This window comes from Durio zibethinus, chromosome 28, assembly GCF_047325235.1.
Source record: "Durio zibethinus cultivar Kanyao isolate XHJ-2024 chromosome 28, ASM4732523v1, whole genome shotgun sequence".
Classification (NCBI taxonomy): domain Eukaryota; kingdom Viridiplantae; phylum Streptophyta; class Magnoliopsida; order Malvales; family Malvaceae; genus Durio; species Durio zibethinus.
In genome coordinates, this window is record NC_143189.1 from 5,300,617 (window position 1) to 5,322,557 (window position 21,941).

Here is a 21,941-nt window from a genome sequence, read left to right on the forward strand (position 1 = left end):
CATTTATCTCTTTATCCACCTCATCTCCCAACCCATAAGAGTTACAAGGTCATTGGCATTACTGGTCTCTTCCCTTTGTTTCTCGAATGTTTATTTCCAGGGAATTTCTAACAACCATCTTCTCGTTCTGTATGCTGATTGACTGAGAAAAAGTAGTATTTCACAGGGCACTCTTGAAGCTTCAGATCAAACTCAACTCTGAAAGCTTGGTATTTAAGGTTTGAGAACAAAAGCCAACTAGAAAGGTCCCCTGCAGAAACGGGTGACTGGTCTGGTTTCAACCATGGCATCCTCCAATGCCGGATGGACAAACAAGGCTTGACTAGAGTATTGCATTTCATTCTTAAGTTTTGTGAATCAAGAACATGATTCCTTTGCAGGGTATAAGAGAATCACCAATACATTGCAGGTATAAATCTTAAGAATTCTGATGTAAATTACAGAGAGAGAGAGAGAGAGAGAGAGAACAAACTTGAATGCAGAGATTTTAATATCACTTAACCAACACTGTTGGGGGATAAACAATTTGGTACTGTTTTTTTTCTACAACTTCTTTCGCTCACCTCCATCCACCCAAGGCACATTCCCTCTAGACAAATATGATGTGAAGCTCCTATGTTATAGATAATCCTACAAGGTTTCCATGGAAACATTCTCAAATGGTCCAGCTTTAGTGGATTGGAGGTTACCTGTGATGCTCTGCCATTCCCCTTTTTATCGAGCTTGGCATTGAGGTGGCATTAAAGTTGATGCACACTTGCTTTTCTTGAGCCACACATGAAATCTGGCTGATCAACTGAATCTACCACAAGCTCAGGGTTTGCTGATTCTAACTCGAATATGACCTACACAGTGGTGAACCAAACCACTTAAGGAAGAAAATTTCATTGAAATTGGAAACTACAGGCATTTTTCGAAATTACAGAATGAATACACCAATTCGGATTATGGAGACATCTCATACCAAAACATTTTCCCCATGCCGAAGGATTGGAGCAGGGATATAAAGGTTGCATTGTGGTCCTGAAGTCTGCAAATATATATACATATATATATATATATATATATATATATATATCAGTTACTGATTTGCAGAGTAAAACAAATTATTCTGAGAGAAAAATCTGTTCAACATGATGTTAAATGGCTAATAAAAAAACATGCAAGACCAAAAGAAAAAGGCTTACCGGCCAATATCTTCCAATGTTGAATTCATTAACAAAAGCAATCCCTTTTCCCCAGCCTCTAAGTGAAATGTATGTATCTGTAACTCCACTAGTTTTATCGATAGAGAAATGGCCAGTGTAGAATGATGGACCTTCTAAAACATCCTCTGCAGAGGGCAAGCAAATCATTACAAGATTATCATTTTGTTACATCATATTTTGTGTCTTCAATAGTTCATTCTTGGTAGCAATGAGGTAATAAAGAATATGTAAGATGAACAAGGAACTACACAGAAGCAATAGTAGTAAAATACAACCATTTGATACAGCATGCTTTCTATATTCTGGAGACATACCTGACTTGTGTTTTAGCTCTTTGCGGGCCAATACTTTAGGGAATTCAGATGCAACCCGAATGACAGGATTTAATTTTGGCACCTCATTCAGGTTATGGAAAGGAATCGAGATCATTTTCCATCTGTTCAGAACCCTCCCATCTACATAAACAGAAGACAAAATACCCTACAAAATTAAAATGAAGAAGAACAGTCAAATTATCTGTTAACACTTGAAAATGCAGTCAATAGGTATTGATGCAGCATTATTGCATGGTAGACCGTGGTTCCAAAGGAACAGTTTTCATTGATGAACAAGCTCAATAAAATGCAATTCCCACGAAAATGGAGCATAAAGCTATCAAGCAACCATTTTAAATGTTACAATGGTAGTGAGCAATGAATTGACTGGTACTTGATACTTACATTGCCAAAGAAAATAAGTTTCAGGTTGCCACCAAAATTGGCAATTACAACAATAAATTTTTATATCTACCAACAAAAGGTGCACAATTCTAATTAATAGCAATGAAGGAGGATTTGAGCAATGCCAGAAAATAACCATGACCTATGACCTGACATCATTTGAGAAGTAAAAGCATAATTTTCCGCTTTACAGGCAAGTTTACCTTCCTGTCAAACACGTAAGGCCCATAATTTACACGACCCATGTTTTCAACCTGCATATGTCAAGTTATAGAAACTTAGATACAAAGTACATGTATGATTTCCAGGTTTAAAATTAAAATTTTATTATACAATTTGTAGTTCTGAATAAAAGACAGGAGGAGAAAAAATAAAGAATGAATCTCAGAAGACGTTGATGCTTAGCCATGCACAAGCTTAGTTCACATGGGAAATTTGTTAAGCATGTAACTGAACAGTAAATAAAATTTTGTTGAATTGATGTCATTCTTTTTTACTGGATACCAAATTCTGACTATATACCATCTATCAAAACTTATGGAAAAATACAGGATTTGTAAAACTTAACCATACGAGAAGCCAAATTTTTTTCACTAAGCTACCATTTAACAATCACAAAGAACTAACTGCCAAAATACATAAGACACGAGGGTGATCTGTTCAAAGCATGAGGATAGTTACTTACCAAAATAAATAAGCTGGTGTTTGATACACATTCAGCATTTGGAAGGCCAATTGCTTGGTTTGACCATCTTTCAATTGTACCAATGTATGATACTTGTCCACCATTAGCTTTAGAAGAGCATGATATGAACACTTGAGCTCTATCATGCACCTGCAAGCATTATATTTGGAGAAGTAATATTCTTTTAGGATATTAAATTTCTGGGAATTATTTGTCAATACTGAAGAATCAAGGGAAAGAGAATTAGACATATAGCCGATGAATTAGTAAGGTTAACTAGAAAATGAGGAAGATGGCATACCTTTGGTATGACTAGCTTACTTCCACCAGTTTTTGATGCATATTCGGATACATATAATAGAAATCCAAACATCTGGACATTAGGAAAATAACAAGAGACAATATTCAGCAATCTTGGATTTTAATGAAGTGTTAAACATAGAAGCTAATGAGCAGCAAAGCCACTAATTTTTGCACACCTGGTATAAATACTCCATTGCAGTTGGATTTTCAGCTTCAACAATGCGTGCAGAATCAATCCCATCAAGTAAATCAAATAAAGATGCTGTTTTTTGTAACTGGATAGGTCCATATCCTGTCTTTTTATTATTGGAAGGAACTGAAGGAAGAGATACTGAACTATATTTCTTCACGACTCTCCTAATGGCTGAAATAAGAATAGATTTAGTGAATAGAATATACTATTAGATAATCGCTTGCAAGAGAAGATAGTGGGACAAAATGATCAACACACCCAAACCGGTGTCTCAATAAGAGTGCTGAATGTAAAGTTTACAAGGAGGTTAAATAAACTGTGAAATAAACACAATTGAGATACGCTTTGAAGTGTTTGAGAAGTTGATACTTGATACCATACTCAGGTTTTGAACAAATACCCTATCCACCAAACACTTAACTTCCAATCATGAACACTTTCTTAGCAAACACAAGAGAAATAAAGTGATGGCAAGGCCTGTAGAATGTCTTTTCAATAATGAGAAAGATGTTAACACCCTGAAGTTTTGTCCTTGGTGCAAATTCATTCATATTCTCTATGATAAACAACAGGCATTCAAATGATATATTTCTGACTTCTAACAATTTCAAAAGATGCTAGCAATCGGGCCCTTAATTTCCACCAACATGCAAATCATTTTCAGAATACGTTGATTGCTTACAACTGTAATTGTTTGGCATTCTACAAGGTGCATATACAGAGGTAAAATTCACATGAATATAAGCCACACCTATAGAGAAAGCTGTTTGCCTCTAACACCAAATGACAGGACCATGCCCGTCTAAATAAAGGGAAGTCACAGGTGAGCTGGTTCTGCCATTGGTTTAATCCATCTGCTTAAATCCCTCTACGTCCTGTCTACCATATCTCTCAGTACCACTGACTCATTCAAGGCTATAAGTATCATTCTTGGTCAGCGAAGTAGTCTATCAACTCATCAAAATGTATTTTAATATTGATTAACGTACACAAAATCGGGCTCACAAATTGAGATTTACATGTAAAGTTCTCTGGAGACCATGTACCAGGTAGTTTTACTATTCAACAAAACCATGCAAAATTTTCAACATATTATCCCTCTAGTCTTGAAATACTCAGTCAGCAAACATAGGTTCATACCTTTGAATTTTGCATTGTCCACATCACCAGACTCTGTAATTGGTGCATCCTAGGGTAAAGTAAAACCAATTTGAAGCTTGAAAAATACAAGTTAATATACCAACTACAACAAGGAAAAATCATCCTCACATAATCATAGGAAGTTAGATCAGGCTTGTAATCTGACTCATCCGAACCAGTATTTGCTCCATTATAAAATCCAAAGTTTGTTCCACCATGTGCCATCTGGAATTCAAAAGATTAAATCACAGCATAACCATGCAGATCATAACTTCAATGCAACAGAAGTAGGATAGGAAGAATGTACATATAGCACAACGGAACCATTTTGTGACAAAATTTTTTCCAAGGCAGCTGCAGAAAAATCTGCATCTGTCCTTGCAATCTTCTCACCCCAATGTGTAAGCCAACCTGTATAAAACTCCCTGGAGCAAAAAGCATTATGAACATTAAAATATCTACCAATTAGCATACATAAAAAATAGACACTTACGAAGAAAGCGGTGGTGATTTCCCAGGGGAATTAAACTCCTTTTGTAACTTAAATATGGGCCAAGGATCATCACCAGTAGTGAAGTCAACAGCTACAAATCAGACACAATTATTAACTTAAGCAATTAAGTGTGCACACACACAGTAAGACAAATGCATGCATGCATGTATCTTTATTTCAATGTAAACCTTTTGTTTAAAGAATGTAGTCCTCTGGCCTCTATAATGCACCTAAAACTAGAAATCAACCATCTAATTTAATGATCAAATTCGTCTTCTGGGAAAGTTCATGTATAAAACCAGATAAAATTGCTAGTGATGAAACTTTCAAGAAGCATAGATGAAAATGAGAATATAAATCGATATTGTTACATAGAATCAGAAGACGGTGTTAAGATAAAATCTTTACATTGTACTCCTTTTTTCTTTTTCCTTGTAAATTGGGAGGAGGGTACCTTTTTCATTAAAATAAGGGTTAAATTTATAAAGGTACTGATGACTTGACCCATAAAAGAGTGGCAAGGAATAGGAAGTTTGTTTCTTATGTCTTTTAGCTAATATTATATAGTTTGTCAAAAAAGGGCATGCTGATCTTGAGCAGTACCTGAAAAGACATCATCCCCCCGAATGGTTCCTTTTTCAAGAGTTTCTCGAGAACCTCCATCTGTAGTGTACCTGAAACCATTATAACCCATCCAAACAAATATATAACTAAGCAAATAAGAAAGCAAAACTGTGTTCAAAGTCATTTGATCTAAGCATGTTGTCATCAATACTTTTAATTCATAATAATGTCAACAAAGTAAAGCATACAAGAGGGTATAAACTCTCTGCCATTCTCAGAGCATAGAAACTGAACCAGTCAATATTTGCAGGATCAAGTAGAGTCCTATTTCATATGGTTAGCGATAAGCATTGTTTTTTATAGTTATCACCTCTCAAAAAGAGTACAAGAGTATTCCAAGGAACCATATCAAGGCCAAATGTTAAATCCTAGATGAGCTGAGGTACACAGGCATTGATGATGCAATGCCCTGGAGAAATCCAGGCTATGTGATGCATCAGCCTAAATATTTGCTTCATGTCATTTTCTGTCAGGTATCCCCTGAAGCACACAAATAAGATGCCAGTACCACAGTGATGCAGACCTGTCTTTCAAGTCCTTGGTACTATAAATAACAAGCCTTTAAATCAGAATGGTTTGAAAAGCTCCATTTAAAAGAATATAATGTCAATGTGGTTACATGGCCAAGTGTCACAAATAGAAAGTTCACAATGTAAAAGTCTTGCGTTTCACCAACCATAAAACCCAACATTTCCTATTTAAACCGTCACCATCCAGAACCTATTGCTTAGAAAGACTTTCGATGAGTATAGGTTAGAATTAACATAATACTGTACAAGATACCAGTATACTCCAATCTGTTATTTGGAATGACCATAACAACAACAACAAACTAAGCCCTATATCCCATAACTCTAGGGTTGGCTGTATGAAAGACTAAAAATGGAATCATGTTAGGTCATAGTTTTGAATCTTCTTATGCCACGCATTTCTATAAAAAACAACTTTTTCATCTACTTCCTTAACCTTATATCATTTCTTATTACTTGCATCCACGTCTTTTGTGGTTTACCTCTAGAAGCTTTAGTCTCTCCCAAATCTAGAAGCTCATTTCTCATAATCGGTGCACAGATAAACCTACATTTTACACGTTTAAACAATCTCAAATGGTCCTCTCCCATCTTTTCCTCAATTTGGACTATCCCTAATTTTCCTGTGTAGACACCCTATTTGGTCCGGGCATAAGGCCATTGGGCTTGGTCCAATAGGGTTTGGGTTTAAGCCTATTGGGTCCGATTCAGGATCCAATTAGCTGGCCCAAGGGGCTTTTATTTTTATTTTTATTATTTGTCTATTTATTAATATATTTTTTTATTATTTTTTATTTTTTTATCTATTAATATTTATATTATTTATCTGCTTTTATTTTTTTTATTATTTATTTATTTCTTTTATTTATCTAATTATTTTTTTTGTTATCTATTAATATATTTATCTTTTTATTTTTATTAATTTTCAGTTAAGATTAGGATTAGGATAAAAAAATTGGAATGAATTTGGTTGTGATTTGGGAATTGGCAGAGTTGGGATTGGATTCAAAGATTGAATCCAAATCCCAGAAAGAGTTGGGATTGATCGAAAACTCTTCTGATCAATCCCTATAAATAGGTGCTGAAAGAACAAAAGAAAACACACAGAGAAATGCAGATACAGTGAAGAAAGGGAAGCTAAAAAAGGGTTTTTTTTGTTAGAATAGCATTAGGAATCGGTGGGAATTTTTTAGAATTTTTGACGAATTTTTTTCTGAAAAATTTTCAGATTCCGGTTGAATTTTCCCACAAATTTTGAATTTTTCGACGACTTTTCCGGCCATATTTGAATTTTTCGGCCAGCTTCCCAGTTTCCGACAACTATTTTCAGAAACCGATAACTTTCCGGTGAACTTCCGACGAAAAACCCAAATTCCGACAAAAATTTTCAGAATTCGGCGAGATTCAATCGGAGTTCTTCGTTGGTTTAGAGAGAATGGAAAGAAAAGGAAAGGAAGAGAGAGAGAGGAGAGGAGAAGTCTACTGAAAAACAGAGGAATTAGCCTTTTATACCTAGTGAAAACGACGTCATTTTTGCGTTACTGTGCCCAGAGGATCCGCGCGTTTTGAAATCGGACGACCCGACCCGAGCGTCGACCTGCTTTCAACCCGAGTGCGAGCCGTTTCCCGAGCCGAGCCGCCTCTTCGAGCCATCATTTCTTCCTCAAGCCGAGCCGTTCCCAGGTTTTTTTTTTCTTTATTTATTTATTTATTTATTATTATTATTATTGTTTTATATATTTTATTTTATTTTATTTTTTTATTTTATTTTTTATTTTTCTTTATTTTCATTTTATTTTATTTTATTATTTTATTTTCTTTAAATAAAATTCAAAAAAAAATATTTTTGAGGAAAAGTTAAAAGTATCAATTTTCCTTGAAAATAAGCATTCTAAAAAATATTTTTGAGAAAAAGTTGAAAGTATCAATTTTTCTTAAAAATAAGCTTCCTAAAAAATATTTTTGAGGAAAAGTTGAAAGTATCAATTTTCCTTGAAAATAAGCTTCCTAAAAAATATTTTTCAGGAAAAGTTGAAAGTATTAATTTTCCTTGAAAATAAGCTTTCTAAAAAATATTTTTGAGGAAAAATTAAAAGTATCAATTTTCCTTGAAAATAAGCTTCCTAAAAAATATTTTTGGAGAAAAGTTGAAAGTATCAATTTTTCTTAAAAATAAGCTTTCTAAAAAAAATATTTTTGAGGAAAAGTTGAAAGTCTCAATTTTTCTTAAAAATAAGTTTTCAAAAATGAATTTTTGAGAAAAAGTCGAAAGTATCAATTTTCCTCAAAATTAAAATTTCTAAAAAAATATTTTGGAAAAAAATTGAAAATATCAATTTTCCTTGTACAAGAGCAATTATTTTTCTTTTCCTTTTTTATTTCCTTGGATTTTTTTTAATGTTAAATAATCCGACGATGGAGCCTCTGCAAGTGACACAGTAGTTTTCTTGCATACTCTTGAGGTGAGAAAAGTTTTTCAATTTTCTGCTAAAAGTATTTGAGTCAATTGAGAATAATTTTCAATAATTAATTACTTGATAAATTTTTAAAGCTTATTGGATAACACAAAATTAAGCTGATACCATCTTTTGATGGGCGTTGTGAGGGTGCTATAACCTTCCTCACACGTAACCGAACTCTCGAACTCTGTTCTGGTTAGTAGATTCGAACCTATTCTTTTAAGGACCCTTAAACTTAGGGGTTCCCTGAAAAGATAGATTCCTTAGGTGACCAATCGCACTTAAATAAAAAAGATTGGTGGCGACTCCTTAAGTCAATGTCTAACGATAGATACCCGAATCTAGACGTTATGACAGCTTGACGACTCCACTGGGGACCTCTAAGAGTCAGGGCAGCAAATAAATTTGTGTTATCCAAAAACCTAATAAAATTGAACCTTTTGTATAGATTTTTTATTCATTCATGTTTATTTACTTTATTAATTATGTCATTCATATGCATATGCATAACATGAGCTCTATACCCGAGCTACGTCCCTCTAAAAAGGAGTAAAGTACCTATTACTCTCGTGAGGTTTAATGCTTCCGCAGTGGCTAGTGAAATACTCTCATTCAAATTGAATATTTTTCGCTTGTAGCCTGTAATGGGTGAGGATTAGGGTCCCTTACTAGTCTGTAATGAACAATGATGTAAGGAACAATTTGAAAACCTTTAGACTTTAGCCTTGAACTACATATAAGTGAACCTTGGAAGTGCCTAACTCTAAGATAGAGTCATTTCTACCCAATGATATATACCCTGAAACTAGGACACAAGAAGAATGTTTATCTAATCATTTTGATTGTTTGGCTTTGTGCATCATTTTCATTATCATATGTAACATTATGCATCGACATCACTTTAATTTCATCTGTGAAACTAACTATGTTGCTTGTCTGATTTTGTGCATCTGTATTATTTTCATGATCATGTTTTAACATTATCATTTGCATCCATTTCATATTCAATTTCATCCATGAAAATGTACATTTCATTCATGCATCAACGTATCATACATAAAGCATAGCATAGCATTTCTAATCATAATTGTGGTGCTAAAGGTTCAAGGATAGCTCCATCTAACGAGAACCCTGTCCATCGATACAACATAAGATCCAGAGCCAGACAAATGGAGCAAAAAAATTCTCACCGATTTAAAAAATTGGAAAAAGCTCAGGAAAAGATTGAGAATGAGTTAAGTAAAATTTTGGATGCTCTCAATAAATTAAATAAGGGGAAAGGAGTAGAAGAAAACACAAGCCAACAAGGCCCTGCATCGCAAGAAGTGACTGACCCCCTATATCCACCTCGTTTTGGTCCACCTCAAGCTCAGTCTACACAAGAAGTTCCACCACAACACTTCACATATCCTACATATCCTGAAATGCCATCAGCTTCTAATCAAGGGCATAACCATAGCTATGTGAATCTTGTCTTTACTGAAAAGGCAGTTGAACCAATTCAAATCCTTGATCTGGATGAATTGAAAGGAAAAGACAAGGAAAAGATAAAAGTGGAAGCTCAGGAAAATTCCAAAATTAGTATGTTAGAACAAAGGCTACGGGCTGTGGAAGGAATTGGTTTCTATGGTTCAGTTGATGCTGCTGGGTTTTGCTTAGTCCCTGATGTGGTCATTTCTCCTAAGTTCAAAGTACTAGAATTTGAAAAATATGATGACACAAAATGCCCAAAAACTCATATTACCATGTATTGTCGAAAGATGGCAGCCCATGCTCATGACGAAAACCTATTAATGCATGTTTTCCAAGACAATCTTACTGGTTCTGCTGTTAGGTGGTATATCTAGTTAGACAGCACATGCATTCGTTCCTGGAGTGACATGGCCCATGATTTTATCAGTCAATAACGACATATCATGGATTTGGCCCCTGATCGTTTGTCTTTACAAAACCTGAAGAAAAAGGCCAATGAGACTTTTAAAGAGTATGCCCAGAGGTGGAGGGATATTGCTTCTCAAGTACAGCCTCCTCTGACTGAGAAAGAAACTACAGTGTTGTTTGTCAACACTTTGAAATCTCCCTATTATGAAAAGATGATAAGGAATGCAACAAAAAATTTCGTCGACATGGTGATCTCTGGAGAAATTATTGAAAGTGCCATAAAAAATGACAAGTTGAAAGAAGGAGAAACCAAGAAAGCATCAGAAAAGAAAGAAACTAAAGCTCAAGCTGTGAGCTTTGATAGACAACAATTCAGGGGTTATCAACCCTATCCACACCAAGGTTCCTCTCCGTACTATCTTGCTGTGAATAATGCCTCATCCTACCCATACCAACTAGTTCCACAACCACCTTATTCATCCACATACCGATCAATTTTTAACCTTCTAGATCTTATATATAGCCTTAACATTCAAGCTCCTGCAAGAACTCAAATTCACCCTACTCACTCAACAAGTGGTTCACGAGAGCAACGGATTACTCGAGAAAAACTTGTATTTTATCTAATCCCCATGAGTTATACGGAGTTATATCGAGAACTCTATAATAGCCATTTGATTGCCCCCAGCCATGTGGAGCCATTTAACCCACTCTATCCTAAGTGGTATGATCCTACTGCCCACTGCGACTACCACTATGGAATTGCTGGCCATTCTACTAAAAATTGCATTGCTTTAAAGTATAAGGTGCAATGGTTGATCAATGATGGAATGGTAAGTTTTGATCAAGGAAAAACAACACCTAATGTTAGTGGCAATCCACTACCAAATCACAATGTTAATGCTCTGAGTGAAAATCAAGAACACATTGGTCAGAAAAGGTCTGGAGAATCATAATGAATTGAGGGGCAAGATGTCAATAGAGATTCTTCACCTGATTGCATAGGGGGACAATTTTGGAGAATGGAGAAAAAGCTGGTTGAAAGTTTTTTTTTTCATTTTAGGATTTCTTTTAGAGTAATGTTAGGTTTTTTTTTTGCAATATGATTTCACTTGTTATCATTTTAATAAAGGCAAATTAATGCATTTCATTACATTTTCTCTTTCACTCGACCATTACTCCATTCACTGTTACCTTTCATAAATTTATATTCCCATTCTCAAATTTTAGATGATGAATATTTAGACAATGATAACAATAATTCTGAGATTTAATTTTGAAAACTCATCCACATTAATATGAAGAGATGATTTCAGCAAAAAAGTAAGCTGTTACCAGAGGTGAAATAAATGTCTTGAAGATGTGCAATCTTTTATACAGGTTCATGAGCTTTGTTCAATAGATGATGTTCAAGAAAGGTATTCACAATTGAGATGAAAAGTGGCCATCTTTCTTTTACTATTCGAAAAACCATTTATTGTTACCCTTTTGAGCCTATTATGATTTTTTTTTCTGAACAACCCTAACCAAGGATCACCCTCTACACTGGGGGGCATTTTTTTTCTAAAAAAAAATATATCACAAAAGGTTTCAAAGATGGAAAGAGAAAGAAAAGCAAAAGACAAAATAAATGCCACACATGATTTGGGGCAAAATAATGAAAATCCTTTGTGTAAGGAAAGAAAAAGTAGTGAAATGATGTGGGGGCAAAATGCCAAGTTGCATCACCCTTTACACTGGGGGGCATTTTTTTTCTAAAAAAAAATATATCACAAAAGGTCTCAAAGATGGAAAGAGAAAGAAAAGCAAAAAACAAAATAAATGCCACACATGATTTGAGACAAAATAATGAGAATCCTTTGTGTAAGGAAAGAAAAAGTAGTGAAATGATGTGGGGGCAAAATGCCAAGTTGCATCAGATGATCCTTTGGTCTTGAACCTTTTTAATACATGTTTTGAGCCTATTATATCCATTTTTTTTATGCCCTCTCACCTTGACGTACATTACAACCTTGAAAAGTCCATTTGGATCAAGTGTGAATGCTCAACTTGAATGATCATATGTTGAGCAAAGGCATGCTCATGATGAAACAATAGAATCATGCTACATTGCTCTAAAGTTTGATGTGTGGAAAGATATCAACAATGGATGAAAAATGATAAAAAAGAAAAGAAGATGATGAAAATTGAAAAAATGAAAAAATGAAAAAAAAAAAAGAAAGAAAGAAAAAAAATGAGAAAATAAAAGATTCAAATTGAAAACCTGAAAAGGTCATTTGGGTAGAAAAGATCTAGGTCAAATGGTTCACATGGATGGAAGATCAAAGACATTTGAAGATCCTTCAAAGACTGGGGCAAAGTTCACCAAGCTCAAAATGACTTCAACAGTAAATGGAATGAGTTTTTGAAAAAAAATCCTAGATTAATGTTGAGAATTGTCTGAATATTCATCATTTGGACATACCATTCATCCCGATGACATATATCCAATTTATTTCATTTCCCATTTTTTTTGTACCAAAATAGATCTTCATTGATTATCTTTACCATAAGTCACCTTGTGTTCTCTTATTGTTACATCCCTAGAATAAATCAAGAAAATGTATGAGTGTATTATAATTGTCAAGAATTGAAATGATGATGAATGAATGACAATGTGCATAAAAAAGTCTTGCATTCCTTTAAAGAGAAATCTAAGATGATGGTGGTAACAAAATGAAGAAATGGTAGAAACCTAAAAGAGATGATTTGAAAGGACATATGATGTGACCAAATAGAGAATATGATGATGGATTGGACAATAAAATGAAGATGGAGCAAATCTTGAAAAAAGGTATAATCAAGGGATAAATATGGGGATGTATTGGTTGATATAACCTATGAGTTATGGTTAAGTGATGAAAATGATATGGGGCAATAGACGAAACTGGTGTTAAAAAGCTTATGAATGATGACCAAGTGACAGAACATGAAATTTATTTTGAAATGGTTAGTGCTGATAAGCCTGGCATGTAGGGTAATAGGTAAAATTTGTTGGCGTTGAGAAACCTCTGGATGGTGATCAAGTAATGGAAACAATGATGATCAGTTGATGAAGCTTGTTCCAAAATGTTGAGAAGTTAAATGAAGGGAGAATGTGAGATGGTACGGTCTTGAGGACCATATTCCACAATTATCTAGGATTTCATGACATTATTAACATTCGCATTACATGCAACATGTTGGCATCATTGCTTAAATAGTACATTCACATAATTTGATGTTTGGACATGCATGGCACTATGAGAATCTAGGTTGTTGCATTTGCATCATTAAGAAGGCATTTGCATTTTTGGTCATAACATTCATTCTTGCAAATATTTAAGTCACTTGAAAAAGAAATTGTGAATATTTTGATGAGAATTTTTGAGAACTCAAATGAGAATCTTTGAGTTTCAAAATGAGAATCTTTGTGGAGTGAAACCCTAAAGTTCATCGAATGTGAATTTTCGAACAAATGAAAAGCTTTGAACTTTTGGATGTGAATCTCCAAAATACAAAGCTTCAACTTTTTGGATATGAATTTCTAATGTTTTAAATAAAAACCTTTGAACTTAGATGCGAAACTCTAAGTTTTATTGCATATGAGCCTTCGAACTCAAATGAGAAGCTTTGAATTTTTGGATGTGAATCTTCAAAATTCAAATGAAAAGCTTTAGACTCTTGGATATGAATTCCAAGTTTGCCAAATGAGAACCTTTGAAAAGCCTTAAACTTTTGGATGTGAATCTCTAAAATTCAAATAAAGATCTTTAAATATTGGATGCTAGTCTTGCAAGTTGCAAATGCAAATCTCGAGATATTACAAATTTGAATGAAATTAAAATTTTGAAAATCAAATTTCAGTAAATTCTTACGAAGATGAAAGATTCGTGCGAATCTGAACTTCTAAATGTCGAATTTAAATTGTGAATCCTTGAGTTCCCATTACAAAATTCCTTCAGTCATGATCTATAACTCCTTTGAACATGATTGTTAAAGAGCTATTTGTTTTTCAAAGTTGTAGTGCCTCTGTTTAGAGGAGCAATTTACTTTCCAAAAGTTGTGGTACCTCTATTTAGAGGAGCTTTATTTATTTTTTTCAAAGTCGTTAAGCCTCTGATTAGAGGAGTTTTATTTATTTTTTCAAAGTCGTTGAGCCTCTGATTAGAGAAGCTTTATTCATTTTCAAAGTCGTTGAACCTCTGATTAGAGGAGCCATTTATTTTTCAAAGTCGTTAAGCCTCTGATTAGGGGAGCCATTTATTTTCAAGATCGTGGAGCCTCTGTTTAGACGAGTTTTGTTTATTTTTTTCAAAGTCTTAGAGCCTCTACTTAGAGGAGCTTTGATAAAAAAAAAAAAGGGGCAAAAAAAAAAAATGTCAAGTTGAATCTTGAATGGGTGTTTACGTCTTTGCACAATTCCTATTTCACAGAAAATGTGCAAAGAAGGGCAATTGTAGATACCCTATTTGATCCGGGCATAAGGCCATTGGGCCTGGTCCAATAGAGTTTGAGCTTAAGCCTATTGGGTCTGATTCATGATCCAATTAGCTGGCCCAAGGGGCTTTTATTTTTATTTTTATTATTTGTCTATTTATTAATATTTTTTATTTTTTTATTTTTTATCTATTAATATTTATATTATTTATCTGCTTTTATTTTTTTTTTTATTATTTATCTATTTTTTTTATTTATCTAATTATTTTTTTGTTATCTATTAATATATTTATCTTTTTATTTTGATTAATTTTCGGTTAAGATTAGGATTAAGATAAAAAAATTGGAATGAATTTGGTTGTGATTTAAGAATTGACAGAGTTGAGATTGGATTCAAAGATTGAATCCAAATCCCAAAAAGAGTTGGAATTGATCAGAAGAGTTTCTAAACTCTTCTGATCAATCCCTATAAATAGGTGCTAAAAGAACAGAAGAAAACACACAGAGAAATGCAGATACAAAGAAGAAAGGGAAGCTAAAAAATGGTTTTTTTTTTGTTATAATAGCATTAGGAATCTGTGAAAATTTTTTAGAATTTTTGACAAATTTTTTTTTGAAAATTTTTGAAAATTTTCCAAATTTCGGTTGAATTTTCCAGTGAATTTTGAATTTTTTGGCCACTTTTCCGGCCAAGTTTGAATTTTTCGACCAGCTTCTCAGTTTTCGACGACTATTTTCAGAAATCGATCAGCTTTCCGATGAACTTCTGACGAAAAACTCAGATTTCGGCAAAAATTTCCAGAATTCGACGAGATTCAACCAGAGTTCTTCGTCGGTTTAGAGAGAAGAGAGAGAAAAGAAAGGGAAGAGAGAGAGAGATGAGAGGAGAAGTCTGCTGAAAAACAAAGGAATTAGCCTTTTATACCCAGTGAAATCGATGTCATTTTTGTGTTACTGTGCCCAGAGGATCTGCGCATTTTGAAATCGGACGACCCGACCCGAGCGTCTACCCGCTTTCAACCCGAGTGCGAGCCGTTTCCCGAGCCGAGCCGCGTCTTCGAGCCGTTCTTTCTTTCTTGAGCCGAGCCGTTCCCATGTTTTTTTATTTATTTATTTATTTATTTATTATTATTATTAATTAGATTAAAATTGTTTTATATATTTTATTTTATTTTATTTTTTATTTTATTTTATTTTATTTTTCTTTATTTTTATTTTCATTTTCATTTTCATTTTTATTTTATTTTATTTTATTATTTTATTTTCTTTAAATAAAATTCAAAAAAAAATATTTTTGAAAAAAAGTTAAAAGTATCAATTTTCTTTGAAAATAAGCTTTCTAAAAATATTTTTGAAGAAAAGTTGAAAGTATCAATTTTCCTTGAAAATAAGCTTTCTAAAAAATATTTTTGAGAAAAAATTGAAAGTATCAATTTTCCTTAAAAATAAGCTTTCTAAAAAAAATATTTTTGAGAAAAAGTTGGTATCAATTTTCTTTGAAAATAAGCTTTCTAAAAATATTTTTGAAGAAAAGTTGAAAGTATCAATTTTCCTTGAAAATAAGCTTTCTAAAAAATATTTTTGAGAAAAAATTGAAAGTATCAATTTTCCTTAAAAATAAGCTTTCTAAAAAAAATATTTTTGAGAAAAAGTTGAAAGTCTCAATTTTTCTTAAAAATAAGTTTTCAAAAATGAATTTTTGAGGAAAAGTTAAAAGTATCAATTTTCCTCGAAATTAAAATTTCTAAAAAAATATTTTGGGAAAAAGTTGAAAGTATCAATTTTCCTTGTATAAGAGCAATTATTTTTCTTTTCCTTTTTTATTTCCTTGGATTTTCTTTAATGTTACGATGGAGCCTCTGCAAGTGAAACAGTAATTTTCTTGCATACTCTTGAGGTGAGGGAATTTTTTCAATTTTTTGCTAAAAGTATTAGAGTTAATTGAGAATAATTTTCAATAATTAATTACTTGATAAATTTTTAAGGCTTATTAGATAACACAAAATTAAGCTGGTACCATATTTTGATAGGCGTTGTGAAGGTGCTATAACCTTCCTCACACGTAACCAAACTCCCAAACCCTATTCTAGTTAGTAGATCCGAACCTATTCTTTTAGGGACCCTTAAACTTATGTGTTCCCTGAAGGGATAGATTCCTTATGTAACCAATCGCACCTAGATAAAAAAGATTGGTGGTGACTCCTTAAGTCAATGTCTAGCGATAGATCCCCGGATCTAGACGTAATGACATCCTGGATTCTCTTCATTTTTTATTTGTCTTACCACATATTCATCTAAGCATCCTCATCTCACCTACGCTCATTTTCTTCTGATTTACATCATGCATGTAAATAAAGACAATGAACTAGTACATGTTTTATTTTGCATATTTAGTTGATCCTTCCAAGACGGTGTTTCAGGTAAATTGTCATTTTCCTATCTATACACCTAATTTATTTGGTTTCCACTAGGTAATATCACAGAAATGCAAATAATAGATAGCAGTTTATGTCTTCTAGCAAATTCAACTTAAGAAAGTTGGAATCTTTCCTAAAGAATTAGATTTTTACATGATAAAACAGAATATTACCTATGGCTGTAACCAATAAAAGGGATTAAGGAAAGTATCCTCTTACAAAATAATGTCTTCCCCAAGATTTCCTCGAGCTAACTTCACCAAGTGACTGAGATAAGCTTTATCATCTCCATATGACCCAAATTCATTTTCAATCTGTGCCAAAAAATAACATCTCAATTTAGTGTGAGTTTACTAACATAAAACTGTTCAAACTTTCGGAGAATGACATTCAATGGTTCAAATGAACATATATGTCATTGGAAGGAACAAAATGTGCGATGTACATAAAGGGAATATCACTTTTTTCCTCTATGATATGAAGAAATGAAATGAAAGGACAAGAAGCAAGTGAAAAATGCATTTCTTTTGGGCACACCATACATAATCTTTCCAAAGAGGGGTGACAAAACTGACTTAGCAGGAGAGTAATCTATCTTGACTTCTATTCAGCTCATTTATTTGTTCCCTGAACTCTTGGCCAAAAAACTAGAAGAACATGATGTGGTTTAAATATAAACTAGTTTTATTGTCTTATCCTCTCTGTTTTTTGTCCAAGTATCTTCCATGTTCCTAGATATCCCAGGTTTTCGCTTTCATCAAAAGAAGGTCTTTCTTCACAAGTGCCATCATAAACTTTTAACTCAGCTCAACCACCTAGTTAGCCTTAATTTTAGAAAGTTAAGCTCAGCCACATGAAGCATCTGGAGCAATTACCAGATGGAGAAATTTGTTTTAGTAAATAGGCACAAGTTGTTCTATCATTGCTAAAACATCTGTGGAGACAAAACAGGTGGGCACCTTTGTTTTATCAAGAAATTTGACTAGCTAATTCTAAGCCAGTACCTGAACCATTATGATAGGGCCTCCACTGCCATAAAGAAGAGGAGCTACTTTTGGAAGTAGAACTCCCCACCATCGTTCAACCTGTAACAACACATTTGAAACATAATTCAGCAAGTACAAAATGCCAGTTGGTCCATCCTCCAAGAACATGTTAAGCAAACAGAAACTATACAGCATAATCCAGCATCATATCCCATAATATTCCTTACAAAGAAAGGAATATATGAGAACATACCATTCTGAGGTAAGCAGGATCAGATGACCTTAGTCTGATATCTGGTTCTAAGGCAAGTAACCAAGCTGGGAAACCTCCAAGATCCCACTCTGCAAGAGACATATGTTCCCAAAAAGAAAATATGTCACTATCAACAACAACAATTAAGACATCTATTATTACAAGAACACACAGACCTAGAAATAACACACAGACCTAGAAATAATCTGCTGTACATGCAATTATGCCAGTGAGCACAATGTACTAAATTGTTTTTCTCTTTTGTGTATTCCTTTAGTAAACAATAGCAAATTGCAATAAGAGGGATACTATGTCTAGGATAAGAAGACAAGAAAACAACAAGAAGTGCTCAAGATTAAAAAAAAGAGTGAATAGGAAACCTTTTAAATTGGTTTACAGGAAACCTTTTAAATTGGTTTAAAATTAACTCTCACATCATCTATGAGTAATGAGAGGAAAGAAAAAAGAGCTATAATCAGTTGGCAAGAGCTGGGAAACTTAGTGTTATATGATTAAAAACTCAAATGCATATCCATCCCTCATTTCAAGGAATACAAGAAACAACCTACTAGGAAATATTTTGGTTCATTTTGTAACCTATAAAGTAAATAACTAAATATTATAAACACACATGACAGAAAGACTAACCTGCACATATATAAGGTCCAGCTCGAAGCATAACAAGGAGACCTAGCTTTTGGCAAAGTTTGAGAAATGATACTAGATCTGCAATGCCTTCAAAAACCAGTTTGCCAGGCTCTGGTTCATGCAAATTCCAAGGAATATAAGTTTGAATGGTATTCAACCCCAATGCTTTTGCTCTCAAAAGCCTATCTTCCCAGTACTGCATCCATAAGATAGTAGTTCATCAAATGGATAAATAGAGCAACTCCCCACTTCTAACAATATCAAAACTTGCATATTTGCAATGTCGCCAAGAAGTAACAAATCTCTACTCTCGTTTTTTTTTTTTTTTTTGCATTTATACCTTCCCATATTCTAAAACCCTTCATAATCTTTTCTACAATCATTTCAAATTCCCACTTATCCCATTGAAATAACAATAGCAAGATATGAATAAATATAGAAGAAGATAATGCTAACAAATGGAATAAATACCCCAGGAAGAATCCGGAAATAATGCAAGTCACCACCAATTATCTGAAAAGGCTTCCCATCTTTCCAAAACATATCCTCCGCAATTTCAAAATTTCTAACATCAATCTGCTTAAAATCACAGAAAAAGAATGCCATTCAACATTTAAACCCAAATAACAACTAAGAAACAACTACCATGAAAATTTAAATTTTTTTGCGTCTTTAATTTTCAGTTTCTTTTCAACTTTTTACAGATTCTCATAATTAAGAAGAAAATAATTAACAACATTAATTTCTAAAAATTCACAATTTCACATCTTTTTTAAAGGGAAAAATCAACAATTCAAAACCCTAATTCCGTTTCCTCTTAAATTTCACATTCCTTCTTTCAATTCGAAATAGAAAATCAATACGCGTATCTTTCAATAAGATTATATATACGTATGAAAGCAACTCTAAAGTTCAGTTTTACGCATGAATTTTCAGGTACAAGAAATCAACTTTGAATTTTTACAAGAAACTTCACTTTTTCGCGACGATGATGACGACGAAGATGAAGGTGAAGATCGTGAGAGTGAGAGGAGAGAGAGGGGAGAGAAGCGAAGACAGGAACAAAAGCAACGAAAGCTATAACGGAAAGCAAAACGAAGAAGATCAAAGTCGTTTTGCAGCTTCGCTTTCTCGCCATTGTTGCACTTGATTTGGAGGTTGACTCCGTTGCAGGTGGCTTTTTACTTCGATTCATTACTTGCTGCTGTGCTGATTTAAAGCTCAGCTATAGTCGTGTCGCTTGCTGTCAAACTATTCCTTTTTTTGTGTTATTTGAGTGAGTCATGAGATGACTGTAATAATTTTTTTAAAATAAATAAATCTTTTCATTAAATCAAAAATGGATTGCGCCAAAACGATTGTCGTTTCGCGTTTGGACATTTATTTATTATATATAAAATCTTGTTTGATTGTCATTCTATTAATTTATTAGAGAGGAATCAAATATGTAAAATTTTTATCATTTTATAATGACAATATGTAATATATAAGTAAATATGTGACATTTGTTCCATATTATTTATATATATAATTTCACATAAAATCCTGTATTTTTATTATTACAAATTAAGTTTTTTCATTAAAAGTTATTGTATTGAACACATTTATTGCTTTTTGCTTTTATAAGAAAAACCAAACAATCCTAATTTAATTCATACAAATAAAAAATGATTATATCATATGTATGAGATAATTTATAGTGTCTTTTATCAAAATCATGAAATATTTTATAAATATTTTTAAAAAAATTTTACTTATTGTAAAAATTTCTTAATAATATAATAAATAAAAATTTAATTTTATATAATTAAAGTCTATATATATACAAGATTTTATTGTAAATTTTTTCTAATTACACCAATATATATATATATATGCGCATATGTGTCCTACCCTTAAATCGCGTGGAAGTTGAAGACTTTAAACCAATGTCTTAATAGGTTAGTGAAGTACTAAAGCAACAAAATTACAAGGTTGTTAGGCTAATATTGTTTCCTGGTTCTAGTTTCTATTTAACAAACAAAATAAAATCATGAACATGATTTATCTTTACAAAATTACTCTTTAAGACACTTTCCTATGGATTTTGAGCTTTTATTAAGAACAGTATATACACAATGAGTTTCCATCAAGAATAAGAAATGTGGATATGAACAGTGGGCCTGAACTTAAGATATTGGGCCCAAGAGTCCACTAAAGTTTTTAGTAGGCCTGAACAATGCCCATGGTCAGGTATAGTCCTAATTAATTATCTTTCAAGTGGCACCTTTTTTTTTAGTCAAATTTTTTGGATGGAGATATTGTCTTTCATTAAACTATATAAAACCAAAAAAGCATTACTAGTAAAATAAAAAAAAAAGAAAATTTTATTAATTAATAATGGAGAAAGTGAAAATTGAAATCAACTTTGAGAAAAAAATCTTAAAGGTTGTTACAAAGAAAAGGAAAAAAAAAAAAAGGAAATGAAGAAATGAAAATGGTGGGGTTCAAGGTAAGTCAAAGATAAAGGCATAGAGTACCATAAAAATAATTAAAACACAGAGGGTGGAAGGACTTAAGGAATCATCTTTACAATGACAAGTCAATTGGGATTTTTTGTACTCATAATGCCCACACCCATGAATATACTCAAAACAACAAGACAAAATCACCCCATCATTTTTTTATCATGGCTTTGATAATTAGCAGCTTTTTTGGTGATACTACCACCATAAGTTGTTCTTTTTTTTTTTCTCTTTTGCTTTAAGAAGTGAGAAGTTCCCCACCAGACAAGATGGGATTTTGGGGATTGTGCTTTAGCCCACAACTCACCCACACCATTACCTTTCTGCTATATTATTGTCTTAAGAGAGAATATTATGTGTGTATAAATGACAAACATTCCATTCTTTTTAACTAATGCATGTTAAAAGAAAAACCCAATATAAAAAATGGCCAACATGTC

General features: G+C 33.0%; 1 protein-coding gene across 2 annotated transcripts; it reads right to left on the reverse strand.

Moving 5' to 3' along the window:
- Window positions 1–461: 461 nt before the first annotated feature.
- On the reverse strand, window positions 462–20,277 carry LOC111280838 (beta-galactosidase 17-like). Of its 2 annotated transcripts, none has more exons than XM_022868349.2 (19): window positions 19,974–20,277; window positions 19,469–19,573; window positions 18,998–19,193; window positions 18,350–18,438; window positions 18,115–18,195; window positions 17,330–17,424; window positions 5,345–5,415; window positions 4,742–4,832; window positions 4,556–4,673; window positions 4,378–4,473; window positions 4,249–4,297; window positions 3,092–3,279; window positions 2,914–2,985; window positions 2,613–2,762; window positions 2,131–2,181; window positions 1,523–1,688; window positions 1,188–1,333; window positions 965–1,030; window positions 462–845 (listed from the first exon to the last, which is right to left on the reverse strand). In XM_022868349.2, the coding sequence occupies exons 1-19, from the start codon at window positions 20,190–20,192 to the stop codon at window positions 741–743; spliced, it is 2,154 nt and encodes a 717-aa protein (XP_022724084.2). In that variant the 5' UTR covers window positions 20,193–20,277; the 3' UTR covers window positions 462–740. The 2 variants fall into 2 exon arrangements, with proteins under 2 accessions (XP_022724084.2, XP_022724082.2); XM_022868347.2 differs by having other exon boundaries at window positions 19,962–20,277.
- Window positions 20,278–21,941: the final 1,664 nt, after the last annotated feature.

Coding starts and splice junctions, on each gene's coding strand:
- LOC111280838 (XM_022868347.2), bottom strand. CDS start 20,192: ATGAATCGAAGTAAAAAGCCACCTGCAACGGAGTCAACCTCCAAATCA. Junction 18,196..18,349: donor ATCCTGCTTACCTCAGAATG/GTATGTTCTCAT, acceptor GTGTTGTTACAG/GTTGAACGATGGTGGGGAGT. Junction 4,833..5,344: donor GGGGGATGATGTCTTTTCAG/GTACTGCTCAAG, acceptor TCTGATTTGTAG/CTGTTGACTTCACTACTGGT.